A 26861-nucleotide genomic window follows, 5' to 3' on the forward strand; every position below is an offset into this window, starting at 1 on the left:
TTATTGTTAAAAAGATTTTCCTGTTGTTGTCATACTTGCATATTTTGTCCAAGTTTTAAATGCTTACTGGTAAATACACAAACACATCCTTTCCCTTCATGGTGCCAGATCACCCCTTTCTCACATACAGCGTTCCAGCACCATTACTACCTCTGCAGCCAGAAGAAAGCCAAGACTGGAATGACCCCCCCCCCCACCCCCATTCCGTGTCAGTGCTTAATACACAGCAGGTGTAGTGCAAAAAGCCGCAAATATCCCAGAACAAAGTGGCTATGTAAAAAGCATAATGGCTTGTTCAAATTCGGGTCCTTGTGTCTGCTTAAGGGACCTGTTCCAAAATAAATTGCAACAGATTCTATCATTTGCTGTGTATAATCTGGTTAGTTTCTCCAGAACGTGGCAGCTGAACTCCGCAGGCTGTTGCTAAAGTGTCCCTCCTCTGTCTGCAGTCAAACTGCAGGCGTCTTTGCTGGTGAATGCTCCCTTTAGAGCTGTGATTAAAACCTTAGGCCATCAGGAGATTGATTTCACATGGTCTTGCTGTCAGCCTTTGCATATCTGATTTCTGGGCAAACAGTCTTCACCAAGAGACTGGTCATAGGTCTCCTCATTTTACAGGGCAATCATCAGATGAGAAAAGAACCAATGAATGAGCGAAATGTCAGGACAAACGGCAGCTATTTTTCCAATGTTATACAGGCAATCTTAATTCCATGCTGCACATTATAATCTCTAAATTCATTTCTTTCCTCTCACCCCACATCTTTTGATGTTCCATTTCTTCAAATATTTTCCCACATTCCTCTTGTAATATTCAGATTAGTTAAGCAGCTTTTGGTCGTGCAATCTTTCAAATAACTTCCTTTATGAAATATATAATTATACTCCCAGCACTTATTATTTATGGTTCTCAATTTATCGTTTCTTCCCTCTTATTTTGGGAAGTAGCTTGCACTTGTTGCTCTCTCAAAACTTTTCAGAATCAGAATTTATTATCATGAAACTGACATGAAGTTTATTGTTTTGCAGCAGCTTCATCGTGCAGACATTTATACAAACCACCGTACAAAATAAATAAAAATCGTGCAAGAAAAGTCAAAGTAAGGCAGTGTCTGTGCTCTAGTCTTCATTCAGGAATCTGATAGCAGAGGGAAAGAAGCTGTCCTTGTGCTGCTGAGTGCTCGTCTTCAGGCTCCTGGACCTTTTTCCATGGCCTGGGTGGTGGGGGTCCTTGAGGATGGAGGTGCTATCTTAAGACACCACCTCTTGTAGATGTCATTGGTGGAGTGAAGACTGGTGCCCGTGATGTCACCAGCTGAATTAACAACTCTGGAGTTTTTTTCTTGCCCTGAGCATTGGCACCTCTGTACCAGTCAGTGATGCAACCAGCCAGAATGCTCTCCACAGTACCTGTCGATGTTTTTGAAAGTCTTGGGTGACATCCCAAATCTCCTCAGACACCTTAAAAATGTTATTGAGTACTTTTTAATGAGAGCTCTTGACTCTTGTAAATCTCTTCCAGTAAACCTGACCAGAGCCTTATTGCTGTAACATCCACTCACCTCAGTGAATGTTCTTGTTCTTTTCTTAGCATTTCCTTAATATCAATGATGCCTTGCTTTTTCCCAAAATTATGAATCGACATGACAAACTATAGAGATTGCCTGGAGCAATGCCACTAATTATTAATGTTCCTCTCTGCCTTATCTTTCTTCATCTCTGTTGTTAATTTACCTCCGGTAACTTGGATAGCACTTTGCAAGTTTGTTCATGAATTTCTCTGAGGGAGTCAGTGATGTCACCTTTTACACATTCACAGTCGCTGATGGGCTTGTGTTTTTTTAAATGTTCACGAGTTCTCATTTCCACACCACTTCCTCTAATGATGTGAAATCAGAGGGTCCACGGTTCAGTTTTTCAGGAAGGATGTGACATTTGCCAGGTTCCCGGGTTTAGGATAAGTTCCTGCTGTTAAGGGTTTTTAAACAAGCTGAACTCCTCTTACAGATTGAAGCAACATGATGGCACAAATGATCATCTCCTTCTCAGTTCTTTCTACCCATGTGGTGAACGCTGGAGAAGAGAAAGAAGTCTCTTTGGCACTGCCAGAATCACCACAAATTCAAGAAAAGATATTTGGCCATGCTAAGGTATCCAGAGTCATAATGTCACAGACCAGATGAAGGAGGGTCATCAACTGACATTTCAAACTATATACTGTCACAAGCCTAATGATTAAAGCTTTTTCCTATTGTAAGAAACATCACATGGGCATGAAATAATTAAAGGATCAGCATCAGTTCTAATTGCTGCATAATAAGATTTTTTTTGCATGTGGAGTCCTGGAATTAACCATCAATTGTGCCTTTTTTTCCCCCACTGTGACCAACATTTATTGTCATTTAATATGTTGGCATGAAGATAAAGAATGAAGTGGAAGATTAAACTGAACTAAAACTCACATGAAGTTAATTTATAACAGTATAAACAATTAATTTTCATTCTTTTGAGGTCAGCCTTCCAGGGCTGAAACATAAAACCAATTATAGTTCAGAGAGGCAAGCAAGACTGACAGTATTTGCATTGCTTTCCGTTTCTTACCATGGTTACAAGGCTAATTTTTCCGTCCAGAAATAATTTATTTGTCCGCAGGTCAGAAAGGGAAAGGGTGCCCACTCAATAAGGACCATCAATCTTGACATATTGAGAGAAATTCTGACAATAATTCAGATAAAGCATGCTCACAAATGATGAATTACTTCTGGTGTTTATGGAAGCCAAGTGCTCCCCCTTTGGGCTAGGAGGGAGGCAAGGACAAAGGGCAAAGTGAGAATGAGTCACTCTCAACTTTGTGTCCAAAATCAACTTTGGCAGAGGACCTGGGAGCAACTTGTCCTCCTGTCCTGTTCAGCAGGGATAGATACGTGGCACATGGCAAATCTAAAAGGCACACAAAAGACTAAAATAATCTATAATGCAACCAGATTGAGAATTGGAAGTCTCAGTTACAACACTGCACAAATATCCAAGAAATGTTGAAGACACAAATTTCTAGATCTCCACAGGAGGCAGACACCCAGCATTTTTTTTTTGGATTGCTTCTAAATCTGTTAAATACTAAACAAATCTGTCATTTGGCCCAAGTTACAGCAATAGGCATTTGCTGATAATTTTAATGTAAAGAAGTAAAGCTTTTGACAGTGTTCTTGAAAAGATAATAGGCTACTTTTGGATTAGATTTTAATCATTTAATTTCATTTTGATTTCTTATAAGATGTTCAGCACAAGATTATAGTTGGTAATCCAGTTTATTTATTCATTTTACTCATTTGGAAAATAAAACCTTTTTGAATTTAAATATATTTTGAGAGGAATTTGGGAGGTGGAATTGAATGCTTTCAGATAATTTGCATTGAGAATCAACAGCATATGACAAATTAAGGTCAGACATAGGCTAAAGCTTGTTAAACCCCTACTCTATGAAGAGAAAATTTTGGAGACAATGTGACTGAACCATTTCACTGACAGATATAAATTCAATGTCAATATTTTCTCTATATACATTCTATTCATAGTAATGAAGTCAGAATAACAAAGCTCTGTTCCTCCTACCATGTCAATGTTGAGCATTAAGTGCTTATCCATGCTAATCCCATTCACTACTGCCAAGGAGGAGATGCCACTAGAGACATGTGAAACACAACCGACCGGGGAGCATGGCTGAACATCAATGTTTATGACATCTTCTTTAGGCCAATAGGGGAACAGTACCATCCATAGGCATTAAGAATTGCCAGTATTATATCTCATTTTGCTCAAAGAAATTTGATATTCATCTCAAATAAAATCTCTGCACTATCTCACGGTGCACTGACCTAATGGCTGAAGATGCAACACGTAAACGTACTGGAGACACTCAGCACATTTGCGTATCGTACTCAACCCCCAGCATCTGCAGATTTTCTTGTTTCACAACAGTCTTTTTGAAACTCCTTTCATCCAAGGAACTAAATACAGGAACCCCACCCCCATATCCAGCACCTACGGTCAATGCCAGATAAGTGAATTTGCCAGTTGCTTGAGAATGCATGTTGGGTAGATTGGCAAACTGAACACAAGGGGGCACCATTTTAAAAGTTCCATATTTTTTACCTATTTATTTTCTACAATTTTTCTGCTGGTTGCTTGAGGTTTCGGTTCACCTGAATTCCGGATTAAGGGGATTTTACTATATTAGAACATATGAAATAGTAGCTGAAGCAGGCATGTGACTCCTTAAACATGTTCTTCCATATCATAAAAATCTAATCTTTGGCCTTGACTCCATCTTCCTGACTGATTCATATAGCCCGTTTTATTTCTATGCTTCAAAGATCTTCCTCTCAGCTTTGAATCTACAACAACTATGTTTCCACAGCACCCAGTGAATGACATTCACTGAGAGAAACATATTGTCCTCACCTTGCTCTTCCAGGTTTCCCCACTAGTTTGCATCTCCCCATCTGCCCTCTTCAGAATCTTGCATATTGTAACAAGAGATTAGACCAGTCCAGCAAATTCTTCTAAATTCTACAGTATACAGGTGTTGGCACTGTTTTCTCTGTTGCCTGAGTCAGAAGTTTGTGGATTCAACCAGAGAAATAAGAACATAAGAAATAGGAACATAAGAAATAGGAGCAGGAGTCAGCCATCTGGCCTGTTGAGACTGCTCCATCATTCAAAGAGATCATGGCTGATCTGATGATAGACTCATCCCCACCTAACTGCTTTTTTTTTCCCTCATTGCTTAATTTACTTACTATGTAAAAAACTGTCTACCCTTGTCTTAAATATATTTACTAAGGTGGCCTCCACTGCTTCAACGAGCATCAAATTCCCCATTTTCACCACACTCTGGGAAAAGCAGTTCCTCCTCTTCTGTCCTAAATCTACCATGCTGAATCTTGAGGCTATGCCCCGTAGTTCCAGTCTCCCCTACCAATGGAAACAACTTACCTACTATCTTATGTACGCCTTTCATAACTTAATATGGTTTCTATAAGAACCCCTCTCATTCTTCTAAATTTCCATGAGCATTGTCCCAGATGTCTCAATCTCTCCTCAGAAGCTGACCCCATCTCTGGATTCAACCTGGTGAACCTCCTCTGCATTGGCTCCAAAGCCAGTACATCTTTCCTCAAGTAAGGAGACTAGGGGAGGAGTCACGTGATGGAGTAGTGGCCGGTAGGAGAATACCAGCCATCTCCAGAAAAGAAGAAATAAAGTGAAGAAAATACAAAGTTCAAGAAACACAAAACATAACAACTAAAAGATAAAGTTGTGGAGAAAAGAAAGAAAATGGCACCCAAGGAGGAAAAAGTAAAAACAAACAGGGAAAAAAAGAAGAAAAGACACCAGAAGAGAAAGGAGAAGGCCTTACCTGCATGAAGAAACAGGGAGCCGTCTTGGAGAAAAGAGCCCGCTCCCCAAGGTTGGTGACGACCCCGTAGAGTCGCAACCTCCTGACCGCTGGACTGCAAAAATGGCTCTCTGAGCCAAACGGAAGCACGCAATGCGCATGCGCGAGGAGCCTCGCATGCGCACGTGTGACGAGCCAGATTAAGTTAAGTGAGGAGGAAAAAGAAAAAAACGATGGGAGGGGGGCCCAGCTGAGGAACTAACACAGTGCGACCAGCTGAGGGATGCCCGACATGGCTCTCAGCTGCAAGAAGAGGAAAGCGACAGGAAAGGGAGTGACAGGAAAGAAGAACAGCAACAGGAGGCCCAACAGATGACTAGCCCAGAAGAAGACCAACAGCAAGAAGCCATGCAAGAAGACACCCAGCAAAGTGAGGCAAGCAGCTCAACAAGAAAGTCAGAAGAGACACAGATATAAGTAAGGAGACTAGGAATTACATGCAGTTCAGAGACTTTACTGCAAAATATAGGTTGCCTCCCAGTGGGGTGCCCCATGAAATACAGTCTGATCTATAAAAGGGTAGCATGTGATCTCATGGTGGGAATTGGGTGGGGGGGGGGAATATGTTTAAGGATTTGTTACCAGACTCACAGATCAAGGAGTTTATTGTCAGGTACACAAGTGCAACTTACAGATGCACATGCCCTGAAAATCTTCCTTGCTACAACCAAACAGGTGCACAAGATAAACAAACCCAAGAGTAAAAATTTAAACCACAGTTGCAAGACTGAAAAAAAAGCGAAGGATAAATAAATATATATTCACAATTGCAATTAGTGCGAGAAAAAAATAAGAACATGGCACTTCAGAACCTGAAGATTCAGATTTTGTCGTGAACCAGTCACAAAATGTGTTATTTTGTGCAGCATTACAATGAAAATATGACTATAAATTACATTTCAAAAATAAATAAATAAATAGTGTAAGAAAATAGGGGGAAGTAAGACAGCGTCTGTAGTTTATCATTCATTCAGAAATCCGATGACAATGGAGAAGAAGCTGTCCTTGTGCCTCTGGGTGCTCGTCTTCATGCTCCTGTACGTTTTTCTGAGAGTAACAGTGTGAAGAGGGAATGGCCTGGGTAGTGAGGGTCCTTGAGGATGGACGCTGCTTTTTTAAAAATTTTTTTAAAAAGACAATGCCTCTTGTAGATGTCCTCGATGAAGACTGGTGCCCACGATTTTGTTGGCCGAGTTTCTGTCCTGTTCATTGGCACCTCCGCACCAGACAGTGATGCAACCACACAAAATGGTCTCCACAGTACACCTGTAGAAGGTTGAGGCCAGGGTAATGAGGGTTCTTTATGATGTTGGCTGCCTTTTTGAGGTAGCGCTCAACATAGATGTCTTCAATAGATGGGAGGTTGGTGCCTATGATGGACTTGGCCAGGAATGTCATTTTCTGCAACCTTCTGTGTTCCTCTCCATCTGGGTTCCTGATTTCCACACCAGGCTGTGATGCAAATAGTCAGCGTACTATTTGAACTATTAGTACACCTGGAGAACTTGTATAGCAAATCTCCTCAGAAAATAGAGGCATTGTTGGGTTGCCTTGATGTGCCATCTCCAGGAGTGGTCCTACAGTATGTGGACGCCAAGTAACCTGAAGGTACTAACCCTCTCTACTGCCATCCTGTCAATGAAGACAGGTGGGTGGTCCTTTGGCCTCTCCTTCAAATTCACAATAAACTCCTTGTTCTTTGTGATGTTGAGAACAAGGGTGTTGTTCTGGCACCACCCAGATTCTTAATCTACATTCAAAATTTTCTCAATCAAAAATACCAAGAAAGATTTGTGATGCCATTATATTCGTGGGATCTTGGTATGAGTGAAAGTGCAAAGCATAGCTTGCATTACAACAGTGGTACACTTCAAAGTACTTAATTGGCTGTAAAATGCCTTGAATTATTGCAAGGATGTAGATACGTCATATACTTTCCTCTCTCTCACCACAGATACCACGAGTTATATATAAATGTAATTAGATTTTTTCTTCTTCTGGCCATCCATCCCATAAGAGGATGATGATTCCTTTCAATCAGTTTGTGGGGTTTGATAGAAGGATACCACACTCATCAGAAAGGAACAGCGTGTGTGTGAATGGATTTATAGAAGGGTTGCACAGGTCCAGAACCACCTCTCGACATCCCCTCCAAGATCCAGCAGCATTGTGAGGTCCAAGGCGACTAGGGGAGGTTCTGTTTCAGAGAATGGCCAGACAATGCAAGAGATGCCCTATCCGCACGTCATGGCACGTGCTTGCTAGATGACAGTTGACCCTACAAGAGGGTTTGTTTGCCCTTTGACGGGTCTTCTTTTTCCACACCCTCCACACCAGACAAGCCTGGCGGGGGAACCGGTTTAGTCGTCGACCACCCGACCATGCAACAGGTAGTACTGGGTTACATGTTACCAGTAGCACTCAGACGAGTTAGCAGAAAAAATAACATTAATTATACAGTAGCAGGTCAGATTTTCTGTTCAAATGACAAATCTTAAGAGAAACCTCCAATCCGATCTTTTGTTTGGATTTGGGCAACAGGATGGCCGATTGGTTTCAATGTACATTAGATAGACAGGAGCACATGTTGCAATAGAAAAAGGAGTTTAAGTAGACTGGTGGAATTACAGGACAAAAACAATTCCATTGTGCTTCCCTTAGAAACAAGACTGTTTCTAAGTATGATTCACCTAAATGGTCACTAAATAGAACAAATTTGGAACCAGATTCAGAATATTAAATCATTCATTCAATATTTCCAGTATTTAGAAGAAAGCTAATAAATTGCTGTGTCACATTATTAAGCACAATTACTGCAAAATCAAAGAGGCCACATCTGTATTTTTGCAAAGTGAAATAAAGCACAAATGATAAAATGATGAAACTAAACAAGTGAAAACAAAATTAAATGATGAAATGCAGCAACAAAGTTGCATACATCCAGGATCTCAAACAGCAGTGCAAAAGGTGATCAGAAAACCAATTCTTGATTAAATTGTCCATGGGATACCAGGGGAATGTTCCAGTCCCAACTAAACATGGTGTTACGCGATCTTTACAACTTGCCATTTTTTTTTATTCTAAAAAATCTCAAAGAATGAAGCAGTTCCTCACCAAATTGTTAAACTGAACATCTATTTCAATCTCTGTATCAAGGACTTTCACAAAAGACTGAAGAATAAGAATCAAAATAATATCAAATAAAAATGCATCCAGAGGTGGAAAGTAACTTAAAAGCAAGAGCTGAGAGATACAAAAGGTCTTACAAGAAAAGTAAGAGAAGAAATTGGCATCAAAATCATCACTAATTGTGTTCGGAGAGTGAGGATCATTTATTGGGACTGAACATGACAAAACAGTGAACATGTTAATTTATATTCTTGCATGTAGAAGGAAGATGAAGGAAAGGCTGTGGATGTTGTCGACTTGGACTTTAGTCAAACCTTTGACAATGTCCCATGTGGGAGATTAGTTTAGAAGGTTAAGATACTAAGTATCTATTGAGAGGTTGTAAACGGAGTTCAAGATTGGCTGTGTGGGAGAAGACAGAGATTGGTAGTGAATGGTTGCTTCTCAGACTGGTGGCCTGTGATTAGTGATGTGCCTCAGAGATCTGTGTTGGGACCATTGTTGTTTGTTGTAAATATCAATGATCTGGATGATAATGAGGTAAATTGGATCAGCAAGTTTGCTGATGACACAAAGATAGGAGGCGCTGTGGACAGCGAGGAAGATTTTCATAGCTTGCAGAGGGAGCTGGAGCAACTGGAAGAATGGGCCAAACAAAATGACAGATGGAGTTTAATGCAGACAAGTGTGACGTGTTGAAGTTTGGAAGGGCAAACCAAGGTAGGACATGCATAGTAAATGGTAGGGCATTGAGGAGTGCAGAGGAGCAAAGAGATCTGGGAATACAGATACACAATTCCCTGAAGGTGGCACCACAGGTGGACAGGGTTGTAAAGAAAGCCTTAGGCATCTTAGCCTTTATAAATCAAAGTATTGTGTATAGGGGTTTGGATGACATGCTGAAGTTGTTTAAGACATTGGTGAGACCAAATTTGGAATAATGTGTGCAGTTCTGGTCACCTAACTACAAGAAGGACATCAATAAGATTGAAAGGGTGCAAAAAAGATTTATTAGGATGTTTCCAGGTCTTCAAGAGTTGAGTTACAGGGAAAAAAATTGCACAGTTTGGGATTCTATTCCTTGGAATGAAGAAGAATGAGGGGAGATTTGATAGAGGTTTATAAGAGGTATAGATAGAGTGGATGCAAGTAGTCTTTTTCCACTTAGATTAGGGGAGCTAACTGCTAGAATTCATAGTTTTAAGATGAAAGGGGGTAGGTTTAGGAGGAACATTAGGGGAATGTTCTTCACTCAGAGTGGTGGTAGTGTGGAATGAGCTGCCATCTGATGTCATGACTACAGGCTCAATCGTAAGTTTTAAGAATAAATTGGAAAATGCTCGGATGGGAGAGGTCAGGAGGGTTATGGAATGGGAGCAGGTCAATGGGACTAGCAGAATGATGGTCGCCACAGACTAGAAGGGCCAAATGACCTGTTTTCTGTGCTGTAGCGTTCTACATCAGCATTTACAAGAGAAGGGAGGAGAACCAAAATAAGCAAAATCAAACTAAGAATGATGAGGTAAACAATGTCACTTAAGATTGATTAAAAACCCAGCACCAAATATTTATTTTAATGTTTTGAAGTAAATATCAAAGGAACAGGATTTCATAAGATTTCACACATTACAGGGGTCATTATCAATAATTTTCTTACTTTATAATTTTACTTCAGTGTAATTAAATTGTCTGACTCGTATCTTTTCCACATTCTTTTTCACATTTTTATTCTACCTTCATTTTCTTTTATTACTAATCTTATAGAGCATTAGGCAACGCTGCTGGGCAGAGGGTTTTAATTTTTCTCTTTTTTATTATTTTTTAACTTTTTTTGTTTTTTTATATTTGCTCTTTTCTAAAAAAATATACAGTACTTGGAATATGAAATATGGAGACAATTTATAACTTGTGTCTTTTTATATACTGAATTTTTTATTAATTTTTAGTAGCTATCCATATCATTTTATCAAATTGTATCTTTGTACAAGTTCTTTATTAAAATCAATAAAAATATTTTAAAAAGTAAAGCAACAGCATTTCCAAGTTCAGGTAACCCCCCCCCCCCCCAACCTGATCTGGTACCATTGTGTCCATCTGTCCTCCACCAGCAACCATTCCCACCTTTCTCTCAAATCTTCCAGCTCCCCTTTTCCTCCCCCCACACAGTGGTCCCCTCACCTACTATTTGTCCAGTATCCTATGATCTATTGGCCCCTCACCAGCTCTTCCCTTTTTTATGCTTCTTTCCCATGTCCACTTTGGTCTTGTAAATAGTCCAAAATGTTGACTGACCATTACTCTCTATGGATGCTGCCCAAATCTTGCGTCCTTTTAGATTCTCATCATTTACACCAAATTCTGGCATTTTTAGGTCTTATGTTTTTCTAGTTCATCGTCTTTGACTCTGATTAATTATTTAAGATGCCTCTTGTTTTAAATTTTAAAAGCCCTTACAGTATTTCCTTACTGATGCCCCGTGCACCTGATCTGTGATAAAGTAAAATAAATGCTAGCATGCCCCTCTTCATTTGCCATGGTATTGTCCTGTCTCTCTTTTAGTGGCACTATTTTCCTTCAAATTTCTTTGCTCTATTCATATGTCTGTGAAGTATTTTGGATTGTTGTTTAATGCCTCAAGATCATTTTCAGTTTCATCCACGAGCTTGCTAACAGCAGGAAAGAAACTATACATGAATCTGGTGGTGCCTGAGCTCAGAATCATGGATCATTTTTCCAACAAGAGAGTGAACAGTGTGGGATGAGTCTTTTAATATGTTGCGGGCTGTTCCATGGTTGCAGAAATTATAAATAGATCTTCAATTGTCTTGAGCATCATGGACTTACAGCCAACATCTTAAAAAAAAAACTTCTGAAAGCTCGCACCACCAGATTCAGGAACAGCTGCTCCCCCTCCACCATCAGACTCCTCAACAACAAACTCAATCAGGGACTCGTTTAAGGACTCTTACTTTATGGTCTTTAATGTTTTTTTTAAATGTCTGTATTGCACAGTTTGTTTATATTTCTTTATTTGTTTACATGTATACGTACCTTCTTGAGTATTTTTTTTGCACAACCAATAAGTGGAAATTCTGCCTCACCTATAGGAAAAAGAATCTCAGGATTATATGTGATGTCAGTAAAAACACTTGCCGGCATTCTCCCATTCCAAGAAATGTTGGTAATGTGTTTTTACCTTGATTTATGTAAAGGAAACTGTTTGACCTGCTCAGCTTCTCCAGCATTTTATGTTTTTATTTCAACCATGGTGTCTACAGATTTTCATGATTTATGTGATGTCATGTATGTACTCTGACAATAAATCTGACTTTGAACTTTTAATTTTGAATGATCCTTATATTAAAATTACTCTGTACCAACTGATCTCTGTAACTCTGAATGTCTGGACTATGTCACATTTGCTGTACCATGTATGGATGTCTCACTGGTCTGCTCGCAAAACAAACTTTTATCAGTGCACCTTGGTACCTGTACAAGTCACAACAAATAACTGAACTTGAACACAGATTTAAGGGGGGGGGGGGGTAAGATTTTGAAGGGATTGAGGGTCATCTTTTTCCACAGGGTGAAACATGTTGCCAGAAGTGGTAGAGACTGATGCAATTGTAATTTTTTTTTAAATTTAGACAGGTACATGGATAGGCAAGGTCTTGAAGGATATTGGTCAAATGCTGGCAAATGGGACTAACTTGTGTTGACATCTTGGTTGGCATGGGCAAGTTGGGCCAAAGGGCTGTTTCTGCACTGTTAAACTCCATGACTTTGACTCAACCCCACCAGCAAATATTTGACAGAAGATTTAAATCCTCCTTTCTTACATATTGCAGGAGATAGGTAGGAGAGTCTTTCAGCAGCATTATTGATGTCGTCTAGATTAGAGGCTTCAAAAGCAAAATATGTTTACTTACAAATTGGTTTTGTGTTTTCAGATTGAATGCTGTGTAAACAATGAGAAAACATGATATTTCTGGTCCTACCTATGGTCTGGAAACAGCAGAAAACACTTTTAGTTGCCATCTTCTTGTTTCGGTCTTCCAGTTCACCATTACCCTCCAAAAGCTTTTTAATAAAACCACTTCATTCAACTGAACGACAAAATATTGCTTGGTCCACTATCAACATCAAACACAGCAAGTGTTTCCATAATATCATTAACAAACAGCGTGTCACTGAAACATCATCAATCAAAATTTGGCGCTTGAAAGAAATTTAGGCAGGTGCTTAGAGATTCGAGTGTTAAAGAAGAAGAATGCGAAAATGAGAAGGAGAATTTTATGAAGGGTATGTTTGGCTGATGCCAGGAGAAACATGAAATCAGGTTTAGAGCTCATGAAAGACCAGACTGTCTCATAGAAAAGATGGGATTGTTGTGCCCTTTAACCACTAAGGAAATTGCAGTATAGGTCACAAAGATCAGCTCAACCTTCAGTGAAGATTTTTTTTAAAAAATGAGCTACATTTTCAATCACAGACCAAACATGGAGATGTAAAAATATCTGATTCAACAAAATATGAAGAGGCAAAATGGATTAAAAGGTTAAAAAAAAGTGCCCAATTTAAAATGATAATCTGAACAGAGGAAAAGCAAAAAGAGGACAGGTGAATAAATCTCAGGGAGTGTTGGAAACTCACGAGATAATCAGGTTTTATTGTTGTGGACATGATATTAGGAGGTAATTGAAATGATATTAAAAATTGTATGATTTTTTTTCATGAGCCATTTTCACTCTGGAAAAGAATCAATCTTTTTGCTAAATGGAAAGGAGCCAAATGCTTCATGGAAGTCCACGATGAAATGGATATTGTTGTGGAGGAAATAAATGGAATTATCTATCAAAGAAACCTTTTCAAATGAGACGAGTTTATGAATCTATGGCTGGAACTTTCTTTGGTTGATTAAACATTGAGATAGCACTGCAAGATTGATTAGTGAATTAAGATTGGATAGTGGCTAATGTTATTCCACATTTTATTAACAAGAAAGGTCGCAAGTATGCTTTTAGGAATGATGACCTGGTCAACATGACATTGAAGTTCTGAAAGTAATTTATTCATTTAAAGAAAGTATAGCCAATAATTTTCTGCCAGTTTGGGTTCATGCATACCAATTTATTATTTTGAAAAGGCATCAGAATTTAAAGTGTTTTATGTATGTATCCTGGAAGAGCAAATGAGTTGGTAATTTACCCAAGGTTAACATAGAGCCACTGAGATCACAATAGCTGACAGTTTTATGCAGAACTACAAGGGCAGCTGAAAGTTGCAGGTTAGTTCATTCCTGACTTTGGTGGCAAGCAACACAGAGGTCAGGACTGAATTGTATGTAAGATGAAGGCATATCCAGTGTCCTCCTCCTCTGCTTCAATCAGGTACAAAGGACATAGTACCCTAAAAGTCATGACGTAAATTACTGGGACAGGGTGCCAGTGGAAAAGGAACATTGTCTAAATGCTGGCATCAAATGGCATCACTTCGCACTGGGGATTAACCACCTCTACCCCTACTCATTTCCCTGGCGTTTGCAGATGCCGGCATGCTGATAAAACCAGTGGAAAAGGGACAGCAGAAAGTCACAGTTTCCAATGGAAGGTTGAACACTCCAACCCCTGGGGATGAGAGCATTCAGTGGAAAAGCAATTAGTGTCCCAGTGGAAATGGCACAAAGGGCTTCCTATCCCAGGAAGCTGCACAGCCAATTAACTGGGATGCCAGTGGAAAAGGGGCTAGTAAAACCTGGAGCTTAACTGGTCCAACAGGGCTGCACAACTGTTTCGGATCAGATCCTTCCATCAGGATGGGTTCCATCCTTTCACTGACACTCTTGTTGAAGGGCTTATTTCCCATTGACGCTGCTCAACCTGCTTAGGTCCTCCAGCTGATTGCTTTATTTCCTCAGCAGCTGCAGACTTGCATCTCTGCACGAGTCCTGCTGTACAAATATGGGAGTTGAAAAGAGGAGGCAATTCAGGTTGTCCATTATTGAGTCCAACAGGAAACGAATGGAAGTGATGAGCAAAAACTATTTCAATTGGTGAAGTGTGACCACTGCAGGCAACACAGACCATATCTTTTTGTTATAGAATTCAGTTGCTTAATTGACAGCATCACATATTTATTATTGCACATCTTATGTGTGACATTACCGCAAAAGAGATGCTAAAGTCCTGCATTCTATCTGGCTCAAGAACGCCGACGACTGCTCTGTAGTCCTCATTATAAAACACCTGCCAAAATGTTTTTTTGATGATATTAATGAAGGGAGCGAGAAATCTTTGTGCCTCACTTTGAGCATCTCTGGAGGATCCTTAATATGTAGAATGAAAGGCATAGTTTTGAAATTAGATCTCACCCGGAAGGTCAATCCTGTGAAGCAACTTTTCCTCAGCACTGGAAAGTCAATTTAGAATGTGACGTTAATCCATGATGTGGAACATAAATCGATTACATCTGGTCCCAAATGTACTCTATCATCAAACAGCCTCACAGGAACTTATTGGAGTCAATGAGATCCATTTTATTTTCCTGTGGGAATCAATGTAAGAAATATTCCCAGATATTTAGTACCTTTAAAAGTGGTCCAGAGGAAAAAAAAAACCCCTTACAATGTTGTTCCAACTAAAAGCTAATGAAGCCTTGAAGTTTTGCAATGTTCTTATGACTATCTAAAATATATTCAGATAATTTCTCTCTCCCTTACCTTTGTGAAGTCATTGCCAGCTATTGGTTGAATGGATCTGTTTAAATATCATATAAATCAATTTAATATGGAGTGTTCATAAGATAACAATAACTTTCATTTTATTGAGAATTGTACTGAAATTGCTTTGAAGTTAATTGATCTTTCACTTGGGGACACATTCCATTAAAGCACATCAGGACATCGATCGTTACTTAGAAAATGGAACTGTCTGGCATGTATTGCCAGGAGAGGTAGTGGAAGGACAATTTAAGGGCAGACACATGAACGTGCAGGGAATGGAGGGATACAGAGCATATGCAAGCAGATGAGATTAGTTTAGATTACACCAGGTTAGTGCAGACAGAGAGGGCTGAAGGGTCTGTTCTTGTGCCACATGGTTTTATGTCACATTCATTTTTCAGGAATAATGGAAACTATCTTTAAATTCAAAAAAAATTCAGGAATTAGTATGGAATTAGCTTCATTCATTCTGTTACATTAATGGCTAAAATGCAGCTTCACTCAGATTGTTCCTCTTTATTAATCGGTTTGTTTCTTGCACATCAGCAGGATGAATTGCCTTCAAAGAGATTTATAAAACTGAAACAACCCATTTATGAGATTATATTACAGTACTGACAATTTAGCACAGCATTTGTGAAGTAAGTATTACTTTCTACTGAATATGCCAGCTGGCTAAGCTTAACAATCATTATAAAAATAGCTAATGTTACTGGTACTTTCTAATTAATGTCAAAGTCAAGGGCAGAGTAATTCTATTGCCTTCCAAAGATACAATATATCCAACAGCCAAGTTAAACTGAAAGTAATGCCACTGACAGTCTCAGGGCATCTGATGAAGTTTGGTTAGGTGTTACAAAACACAAAGAATGGTTTGAGACAAGCAAACAAGCAAGTTGTCTAATATTAAAAGCAGTGCAAGGATGCTACAATAAGATCTTTATTCAGTGCTAAGACTGTGGTTATTTCTAAAACAAAATAGAGAACGCTGAGTCTCCAAGAAGAGAAATCACTGCATAAAATATCAGAGGTAGGTTGAATGAAAGCAATAACATCCATGGCAGTAAACTGTATCATTTTGGAGCATTTGATGATATACTAATTATTAACAATAAACTGCCAGTAAATAGTTCCTAGTGCACGTTTAAATTATGCACCCTCGTCTTCCACTGTTAAGTGAGCTGAAGTAGGATTCTATGCACCTGTTCCATTGACATTATGCAATCTTGAAAAATAGGACACCCAAGACGACCTTAATCGCTTACATGTACACAAAGTGCCATTGGCTTTAACGCCACTTGTTTGTACTTGGGGTGAATTGAGAATTAAAGATGGTGTAATAATGTTTTGTGACTTAGAAAATCTCCTCCCTTTTACCTCTGGTTTCAAACAAGAACCTTGCATGGAGAAGTCATGGTCTCACTTCACTGTCAGTGTGAAACATTAACCAAGCAGCACGTTTCGAACATTCACCTATCCTTAATATGTGCTTAAATGATGGAAGAGCAGGCTCAGTATATCCATGTTGAAAGATATTTATTTGCTGCAATTATTCCATTAAATTGGTCCATGAGGCAATTTTACAAAAGCCGCTGTACGGAAGATCCTTCACACCATGTTCATTCAGACGTTGAATGCTTTTTTATCATTCCGCTGGCCTTTAATGGCACTACAAGATAAATCTGTTTGGAATTTTTCCCTTTGGATTTCCAAAATATGATATGGACATCTAAATGAAAGGGAGTCTGGTGACCTTGGATTTCGAGAATAAATCAAGTTCAAATAGAACTGGAGTAGGAAGGAAACAGGAGAAGGATTTGTTGACCAAGGATCAACTCAAAGGAAGACAGTCATGGTTGTTGGAATCAATCACCTCTGTCACAGGACATCACTACTGAAGTGCTTCAAGGCAAAATTATGCACTTCTGAGTCCAATGTCTTCAGCTGATTTCTTACTGGTCGAGTTGTATTGTCTGAAGTGACACAGTTCAGTTTCATTAAAAAAAAACACACACACAAAAACGCTGGATGGCTTCAGCAGGTAACACAGCTCCACAGGAGGAAAAGGTACACAACCAATGTTTCAGGCCTGAGCCTTTCCCTTTCATACTTAAACGTTGGGCATATATCTTTACCTCCGACCATCAGCAATATAAATTATGTGGCAACAAGAGCAGGTCAGATGGCAATCTGTGCCACTTCTAATTCTGCAAAACCTTTCCGCCTTCTGTGAGTCACCAATCTGAGGTGACATTATTGTTGATCTGATAAGATTAGTGCATCTCCAATTAAACTCTGGAATTCAGGATGTTCTTGCTTCATCCACTGCGCCTACAGATTTTTGTGTTTTACGGTATTCAGGACCATGCAGTCTGATTTGCCATTCTATCCATGACCTCCCTCCATCGACAGCAGGCCTTGCTACTGTGTGTATGATCACTTCCAATAGCTTCCAAATTTGGGAACGTGTGAACTTCATTATTTATAAGTTGAAACACCAATTGACAAATTGAAAAACATCATTCTCAACCTTTTCCTTTCCACTCACATTCCACCTTAAGCCATCCCTATGCCATCAGTGCTCTGTGATTAGGAAGGGATGGCTTAAGGTGGAATGTGAGTGGGAAGCGAAGGTTGAGAATCACTGCTCGAGACCCAATTGTTACCGAAATATTTTGCTTGAGAAAAATTGTCATTGGCCCATTTCCTTTGGAGTTCTGAAACCATGCACATAATGAGTCAATTAGGTATGATTAAAACAGTGGTTTTCAACCTTTTTCTTTCCACCCACATACCACCTTAAGCATTCACTTACTAATCACCTATGGCATAGGGAATACTTAAAGTGGTATGTGAGTGGAAAGAAAAAGGTTGAGAACCACTGACCTACACCCCTCTTGTTTCATGGCCATTGAGTCAAAGTGCTGGAACTCTTTACAACAAGAGGACCTTCACCATGTGCAATAATTCAAGAAAGCAGTTCGCCATCACTTTCTCAAGGGCCATTGACTGTGATCACTAATTGCCAGTCATGTTCCCACTGAAATAAAAGCCTGTTTCACTTTGGAGACGTGTTAATAGGAGGCATGAATATTAACAGCATGCATCTCATGTAAAGGTAGCAAGGACATTTTCCTAGGTGCTTTCAGGTTGCAGGCTTTAAAGAATACTAGAACATTCATCATAATGTTTTCACTAGTGTCTATTTCTCAACCAATACACCCTGATCACATTGACAATGTGAAAATAAACTAATTGAAAGATGGAACTGAAGGATGTTACAAGTAAGAAGTCACACCACTGCACAGTGACTACATGTATGAACAAGAGCTTACTGTCAATCATACTGCACAGGAATAATAGCCGAAGGCTCCAAAGTTTTGGAACATGAACATTAAAAAATTCCAAGGAACACAATTCCATTTTAGAAATGAAAATAAGAGAGTGGTCATATTTCAATGAGAAAGTTTAAAAACAATATTCCAACAGCACCTTAAATGGAAATAAAAGCCTTCTTACAATGGAAAGTGACTCAAACAGGCGAAATTGAGCTTACATCCACAAAGTACTTTTACAAACTCAGAATTTAAGACATATTTAACAACCTCAGGACAACCCAGACATTATAATTTATGAAATACTACTGTATAGTCACTTCTGCAATACTGAATGTCAACTTGGAAATATAATTTAAAAAAACTTACATAAAGTATGTGAAATTGTCCAGAAGGAGAGGAAAATGAAAACAGCCAGGAAATCACTCAACTCATGAGCAGACACAGAGCTAAGAAAAAAATAGTGATCCTTTGTATTGGACATAGAGACTGTGCAGTAAATAAGAGCATTTTTAGTTCCACAAATGGACATCTCACCGTTTGAATAGTTTTCTTGGCTTTGTTCTTGATTTTCATTTGAACAATCTGAACAAAAATGCTGTCAAGTTAAATTGTTAATTCTGTCATTTAGACAGAAGAATTGAATTTATCTAACAAAGCTGAACTCTGAAATATTCTTCAATATCCATTTATATATAAAATTGTTTGATGTCCCTCTTTCTCTGCCTCTTTCACACTCTCGAATTATGAAACAGCCAGCTCCATGACCTTTGGCAGAAGATACAGCATCTCTAGGTTAACGAACATTTTGTTTCCCCAACAGCAACTAGGTGCCTGAACCTTCCCATACTACCCCAACCATAAAGTATCCTGGGACCACCAAAAGACCTGTCTGCACTAACTGTGAACATTTATGTATTTAATCTTTTATAGTTATCTCCTTTTCAGTCTTGACACATCATGTAATTTGATTTTTACTTCTCTTGTTATATCTGAAGAACCTATGGGGCTACAGTAAGGAAGCATTTTGGTACATCTACACATCTGTCATATGACAATAAACTCACTTATCAGATCATGTGAGCTACGCCACTACGAAAGAATTAAGTGTAATTTTTGCATTCAGACTTCTCTGCTTTGCTGTAAATGAAGGGCACATAGGTCAAGCCACACAGAGCCTACCAGAAATAATCTCTCAAAAACCTGCAACTGCGCAAGGTTGCTCGCTGATTATTGTCATGGGAAAATTGGGCAAAATAGTAGAATGTGAAATGAAACATTGACAAAGAGTGGATTGGAAGGAACCAACTGAACTTTTGGACCTGCATCAAACTATTATGGAGCAGCATTAAAAAAAGCCCCGAGACTCATACAGTCTCCATGAAAAGTAGGAAATACTAAGAAAGAAACCCTCAACCAAGGTAGGAAAATTTCCCCAACTCCACAGTGGCTCCACTGTGTTACATTTCCTCCGCATGGACCCATTTGGAGGGCCATTGATTGAAGCAGCAGTTTTATTTCTCTCTCGTGGGTGTTGTTTGATCTGTTGTGTATTTCCAACATTTTTTGTTTTAACCTTCCCTGTCATGTGGAGACCCTGCTGGCAGCTACTGTAAGAAATTATCCAGAGCCCCCCGAATACCAGCAGCAAATCAACACTCACAACACACAGTGGAAACTTGTTATAAAATCAATGTCTCTTTATAAACAGAAAAGTCTCCAAACTGTTTTGTATGCTGAGGGAACTTTTATACGTACGACTGCTTCCAATTCAAATAATTTATCCGCATGCTGCAAAAATGCAAGCTTCTGGGGGACTTGGTGGGTAAGTGGAATCTGTGAGAGGGAAAGGAGTTGTCAACACCTTGGGACTGAGAGGGAGAGTGGGAGGATTGAAGCAGGTGCCAATGAGTGATAGATAGGTGGGCCAAGGAGTGATGGATGACAGGCAGATGAAACCAGGTGGGGGAACAGAAGGGGTGGGAGTGGGAGACAGAGGTAAACTGAAAAGGACTAATTGAAGGCAGAAACAGACCACTTCCTCCATGACTTGCTGGTTCTCTCTTCTCTCCCCACACATCCCTTGCTGACCCCTGGCAGTTCCCCTTTCAACTGCAGGAGATGCCACACTTTTTCTTGCATCTCCTCCCTTACCACCCTTCAGGGACCTGAACAATTCATCCAGGTGAGGCATGTGCAGATTCTCCAACTGCTTCTTCTGGCCTCCACTATATTAATGAATCAACAGGATGGCCGATTTGTTGAACACCCCTATTCTGTGCATAATAGCCATCCTGAGCTCCCGGATGCATGCCCTCTTAACTCCCCTTCCCATTGATCTGTCCTCTCTTTCTCTACTTCTAGGATGTGTCCCCACTCAATTGACAGAAACAACACCTCATACTCCACCTGGATAATCAATTTGGGAATTTTTGTTTTAGAAAATAAAATGAGCCATTAGCAATGATGGCAATAAATTTGCCAAATTGCTGTAAAAAAAAATTTAACAGCTCACAACTTTCCATCAGTTTCAGATGGCTGCCAGATGAGTCGATTATGACTCAAGACTGGTGGTGTGATTGACATTTTACCATTCTCTGAAATAATCCAAGCAAACATCCAGTTGCATCATAACTGTCCTGTTCAAAGGACTTCAGCAAGTCTGGAAGGTGGCTTCAAAGAAAAGATGGCTCAACACTCTCCAACGAACTTAATGTGTTCAACATTTGCTTTGAACAAGGTGTCAGGGAGGCATGACATCCACCTCAACAACTTCATGTGGACCTGCACCCATGGTCATTGTTGCTGGAGGTGAACCCAAAAAGATGGAGTCCCTGGACATGTCCTGAGAGCCTGTGCAGATCTGTGGCAGGCTTATTTAATGATTTAAACAAAAACAAAATTGAACTCTATTCACAATAGAACTACGTACAAAGGAAAACTGTGCAAAGTCTTTTTGCATCCTTAGCGTCATATTCATATACAAATCTCATTTCTTTACATTGTTACATTAATTCTCTCATTTGTCATGAAGCACTGTTGCCGATAAAGGGCCACTTTGCGATTACTTCCCCCTCTGTTGTTTGAGGAGCTTCCCCTCGGTTCTCAGCCCTTCAATGCCCAGTAGCATAAGGACTGTGGTCATGGATGTTTTTAATCTCTCCCTGCAACAGGCCAATTTCCCATCTGTTTACCATCATACCAGTACCGAATGAAACCACAATAACATAACCATGAAGCAACATGATAATGAAGTAACAAGATAAGAAATAATAATAATCATGAAGTGTTTTGAGAGGCTGGTCACAGCTCACATCAGCTCCAGCCTCCCAGCCAGCCTTGACCCACTTCAATTTGCCAAACAGGTCTATGCAGATTTTATCTCCCTGACCCTCCACTCAATCTGGAACACTTAGAAACCAACAACACCTTGGCCTGACTACTAGTCATCGACTACAGCCTCTCCTTCAATACCATTGTCTGCACAAGCTCATCCTTGAGCCTTGGGATCTTGGCTTCAGTCGCCCTGTGGAAATGGATCTTTGACTCCTTGTCTAGCAGACCTCCATAGTGAAGATTGTCAGCAACATCTCATCCACTGAACACCAGAGCTCTGCAAAACAATGAGTACTCTGCTCTCTACTATTCTCCATATACACGTAGAACTCTGCAGCAAAGTACTATTCCAACTTCATCTTTAAATTCATCACAGTAATCCGCTGAGCATGAAATGATGATGAGATGGAGGAAGGAGATTGAAAGTCCAATGGCATGAGTCTCTCTCCCTCTCTCTCTCTCAATATCATTAAAACAAAGGAGGTGAGCTGGGAGGGGAGGTGTGGAGAAAGCATTCCTGTCCAAATCAATGCACTGAAGTGGAGACAGTGAAAATTTTTTTGGGGTGTGAACATTTCCAATGACCTGACCTAAACTGATTACATTGCTGTGATGGTCAAGAAAGTATATCAAGATCCCCCACTTTCTTCGAAGGTTAAATACAACTGGTAGGTTTTCCATATCCTTCCACAACTTCTGCATGCCCATTATCGAACACATCCCAGCTGGATGCATTGCAGTGTTGCACGAGAGGTGCTCTCCCCAAAGTCGGAAGCAGCTGCAGAAGGAGTTGAAGGCAGCTCAGAACATCACCCGAATCTTCTCCCCTCCATGAATTTCACCTATCCTTCCTGCTGCCGATAAGAAGTCAACATATTGAAGAACCATCCTGTCCCCTTAGGCTCAATCACAAACCAGCATGGATGGTTTCTTCCCTGCAGACATCAGATTCCAGAATGAACCTTAGTATCATGCTCTCATGTTGCCACTGCAGTTTGACCTATTCCCTGTAAAACTGTTCTTTGTAATTGTGCTTTTGCTCAGTTATATTAAAAACATGGGAATGCTGGAGGAACTCAGCAGGTCTTGAAGCATCTATAGGGGGTAAAGATATATGAGGGACATTTCAGGCCTGAGCCTTTCCTGAAAGTAATATATCTTTACCTCCCATGGTCTACGCAAGACCTGCTGAGTTCTTACCTGCGTTTTTATTAGTCTCAGCGTCAGCTGACTTTTGTGTTTCACTTGTACAGCTGCATGAATATTAGAGTTGACTTGCTAGACTGCTCACAGAAGAACCCTTCTCACTGTACCAGGTATAATGTAACAATAAACTGGAAACTTGGTTGCCATCACTTTCTCAAAAGCAGTAAAGGATAGGCAGTAAATGTTAAACTTATCAGTGGTGCCCAGATCCTGAAAGAATTGAATAAGTTAAAAAAAAAGTTTATTTTACAGGTTAGTTCACAGCTTGAGTTGAGGACTGTAAACGGATCTAGTCACTGCATTGCAGCAAGAATTTGATTGTACTGAGCAGGGTGCCTGCCTTGAAGAAACAATCCATGAGCCTGTTGGTGTCGGATTGAAATTTCACCCTGCTGGGAGGTGAGAGAAGAGGACAGGATGGCTCTAGTAGGCAGCAGGAAAGATAGGGGGAATTTCTAGAGTGCAGGAAGGTTCAGGTGATGCTCCTTAGTTAAAGAAGATTCACAAGGGTATATCAGGTCTGGAAAGATGTGGCTATCGGACAACATTGGATGTGCAGTTTTCTTTGGAAGACAGGAGGCCTAAGGGAGGGTTCAATGGGATATACAAAATAATGAAAGGCAAGGATACAATAAGAAGAAAGAGTCTATTTCCTTTGGCAGAAATAAAAAGAAATTGTTAAATGATTACAGAGTAGAAGATGAAAGATTTATTTCACCAAGATAGTGGCAGGGGTCTGGAGCTCAGTGACTAAAAAGGTGAGAGAAGCAGAACCCCTCATCCCAGCTAAAGACCTCCTGGTTCTACATTGGAAAAGTTTTGATCTGCAAAGCTAAAGTCCAAATGCTGCAGGGTGCGAAAAGGCTGGGTAGCCCTCCAAAAAAAAACAGCATTGGTTCAATGGGCCAAATGGCCTTCTGCTGTATCATAAATATTAAGATTCTATATAGTCAGAATATGATCACAAGTTAAGTGATACAGGCTGGTTTGAAAACAACTTGATAGGTGGTTTTTGAATGTGAAATATGCCATACAGGTGGAGGCAATTTGGTTTTTTATTGGTGAAAGAAAGGGGATTAGAGAGAGAAACCATTTCTACTTTAGGATCCATGCTCTTCTACCTTCACTGAAGATGCAGGACAGGGGAAGGGATTTACATTTAGGGGAAAAAAAAACCTGCAAATCCCTCTCCGTCAAAAAGCCATGGGTCTCCCAGTGGCCAACCATTTCAACCCCTTGCCGATAGTCTGTCCATGGTCTCATACACAGCCAGACGGAGATCACCTGCAAAATGGAGGAGCAACACCTGATCCTCCATTTGAGGACCTTCCAACCTGATCGCATTAAGATCAATTCTCACCTTTCCTCTTATCCTATCCAAATGACACTTTTTTTGCCTGTTAGATCTGGACCTGCCTCCATCCTGCTGCCATTCAATCTTCATCCCCTCTACTTTTCTCTCTCTCTCTCTCTCTACTTTGTCTCCAAAATCCATTCTCACCTTTCCTCTTATCCTATCCAAATGACACTTTTGTTTGCCTGTTAGATCTGGACCTGCCTCCATCCCTCCATCAAATCTTCATCCCCTCTACTTTTCTCTCTCTCTCTCTCTCTCTCCACTTTGTCTCCAAAATCCATTCTCACCTTTCCTCTTATCCTATCCAAATGACATTTTTTTTTTGCCTGTTAGATCTGGACCCCCCTCCCTCCCACCCACCCATTCTTCCCCTCTACCTCTTTAATTAAGAGGTTTGCCTGAATGTTGCTTTTTCTTTTACCTTGAGGAAGGGCTCAGGCCTGAAAACGTCGGTAATGTACGTACACACCTCCTACGGACGCTGCTGAATTCCCCCGGCATGGCTGTGTGTGTCTGTATTTTGTACAAAGCCGGCCTCTTCACGATTGCAGAGAGCGGGGGGCAGAAAGCGCCACAGTCCTTAACTGTAGCCATGGGGTGACCCGCAGAGCTCCCAATGGGGAGACGCTGGTGTGAGCACCCACTCTCCGGCCGGGAGAACCTTGAAACAAAACCGACAGCAATTGCCTGAGGGCATTTTCTAAACAAGCCCATTGCATTCTCAATATCATAGACAATCACACCGAATTACGAATAAACAGCCTGGCTCTCTTTACATAGAACAGCAACCTCAAACTCACAAGAAGGAGTTAAAACTTCCATCCGATGGGAAAGACACAAAGTTAAATGGGTGCACACTTCATCTTTTACCTCGCTTTCCACTTCATCCTGGTACTGGTCATAATAATCCTGGCTGGACTCGTAGGCAGAGCAAGATCCCAAGAGCAGGACCACCAAGAACACGCTCCCAACACGTCCAGACTGCCGACAGATCCGGGGTAGGAACTCGCGTAGGTAAAGGCACATTGCTTCCTTTTGGGGAGGGGGGGGTGGGCTGGTGGTGGTGGTGGGGTGGGGTGGTGGGAGTGCTGGGGTGGGGGTTGTGGGGTGGGTTGGGGGGAGGGGGTGGTGGGGTTGGGGGGGTGGTAGTGGGTGGTGGGGTGGGGGGTTGGTAGTGGGTGGTGGGGTGGGGGGGTGGTGGTGGTGGGGTGGGGGGGTGGTGGTGGTGGGGTGGGGGGGTGGTGGTGGTGGGGTGGGGGGGTGGTGGTGGTGGGGTGGGGGGGTGGTGGTGGTGGGGTGGGGGGGTGGTGGTGGTGGGGTGGGGGGGTGGTGGTGGTGGGGTGGGGGGGTGGTTGTTACCCTCTCTTTAATTGCAACAAAACAAAAAGGCACCAATGTCTGAAATCAAAATTCTTCCTGGGACAGGGTTGAAAAGAAACCCCACGTTCTCCACACCCTGTTTGTTCTTGGCTACAACCAGGGAACAAAAACCGCTCCTAAACGATGCTGTTTTTGTCAAGAAATAATATTCAGCGAAGTCAACTCCCTTCAAGTTTTCAAAGACCAACGCGGGCGATGTTTTAACGTGGAGCCGCTTATCTCGGGATGAAAGCGGTCGCAACGTCAGGGGATATATATATATATATAAAAGGTGGGTGCTGTCTGTGGGCGGACCCGCCGCGCTCGCAGTTCGTTCGTTGCCTGTCAACATACTTTCCCCCGATCCCAACTCTGCCAAAGCGTGTCAGTGCAAAAGAAGAATGGAAATCCGATCGGATCCGGTCTACTGATCGCCTCCGGGATCGCCCGCTCAGCTGAAATAGACAAGTGGGGAGCGCGGGGCGGGGGGAGCAACTCGCTACAGTGGGAAATCAACACGCGAAATGTAACTCGGACTTGATGCGGGGTTTAATCCAGATCGGAGGCTGGCACGGCTACGACGGGCCGATTGGCCTTCTCCCCGTTTGCGTGCATTCCCACGAGAACGGTAGAAAGCGGCGTGGACAGGTTGAGCGGAGTCTCCCTCCACCGCCCTTTCTGGGCCACCAGTGAAGGCGAACTCCTGCTGCTCGGGGGCTCTCGGTTCCACGCCAACTCCAGGCTGGGCAGTGTTATAATTTAAGCCCGTAAACAGTGTGAAATTGTCACGCAATTTCGTGTTATCGCTGAATAAACTGTTAGATTCCAGATGTAAAAGCAGAGGACATCTATATGTGAGGGAAGGAAAGTTTAGTGGAGACGTCAGAGGCAAGTTTTTTTTCTACACAGAACGGTGTGTGCTGAGAATACCAGGATGGTGGTGCAGGCTGGTCCAGTAGG

At 41.0% G+C, this 26861-nt stretch overlaps 1 protein-coding gene across 1 annotated transcript in view; it reads right to left on the bottom strand.

The window, feature by feature from the left end:
* LOC138743215 (vascular endothelial growth factor C-like) overlaps window positions 1-25568 on the bottom strand; it is a 50709-nt gene extending 25141 nt beyond the window's left edge. The window contains exon 1 of the mRNA XM_069898176.1: window positions 25413-25568. Coding sequence (XP_069754277.1) covers window positions 25413-25568 — 156 coding nt within the window. The remainder of the gene's footprint in view (window positions 1-25412) is intronic.
* Window positions 25569-26861: the final 1293 nt, after the last annotated feature.

Source organism: Narcine bancroftii, chromosome 9 (assembly GCF_036971445.1).
Source record: "Narcine bancroftii isolate sNarBan1 chromosome 9, sNarBan1.hap1, whole genome shotgun sequence".
Classification (NCBI taxonomy): Eukaryota; Metazoa; Chordata; class Chondrichthyes; order Torpediniformes; family Narcinidae; genus Narcine; species Narcine bancroftii.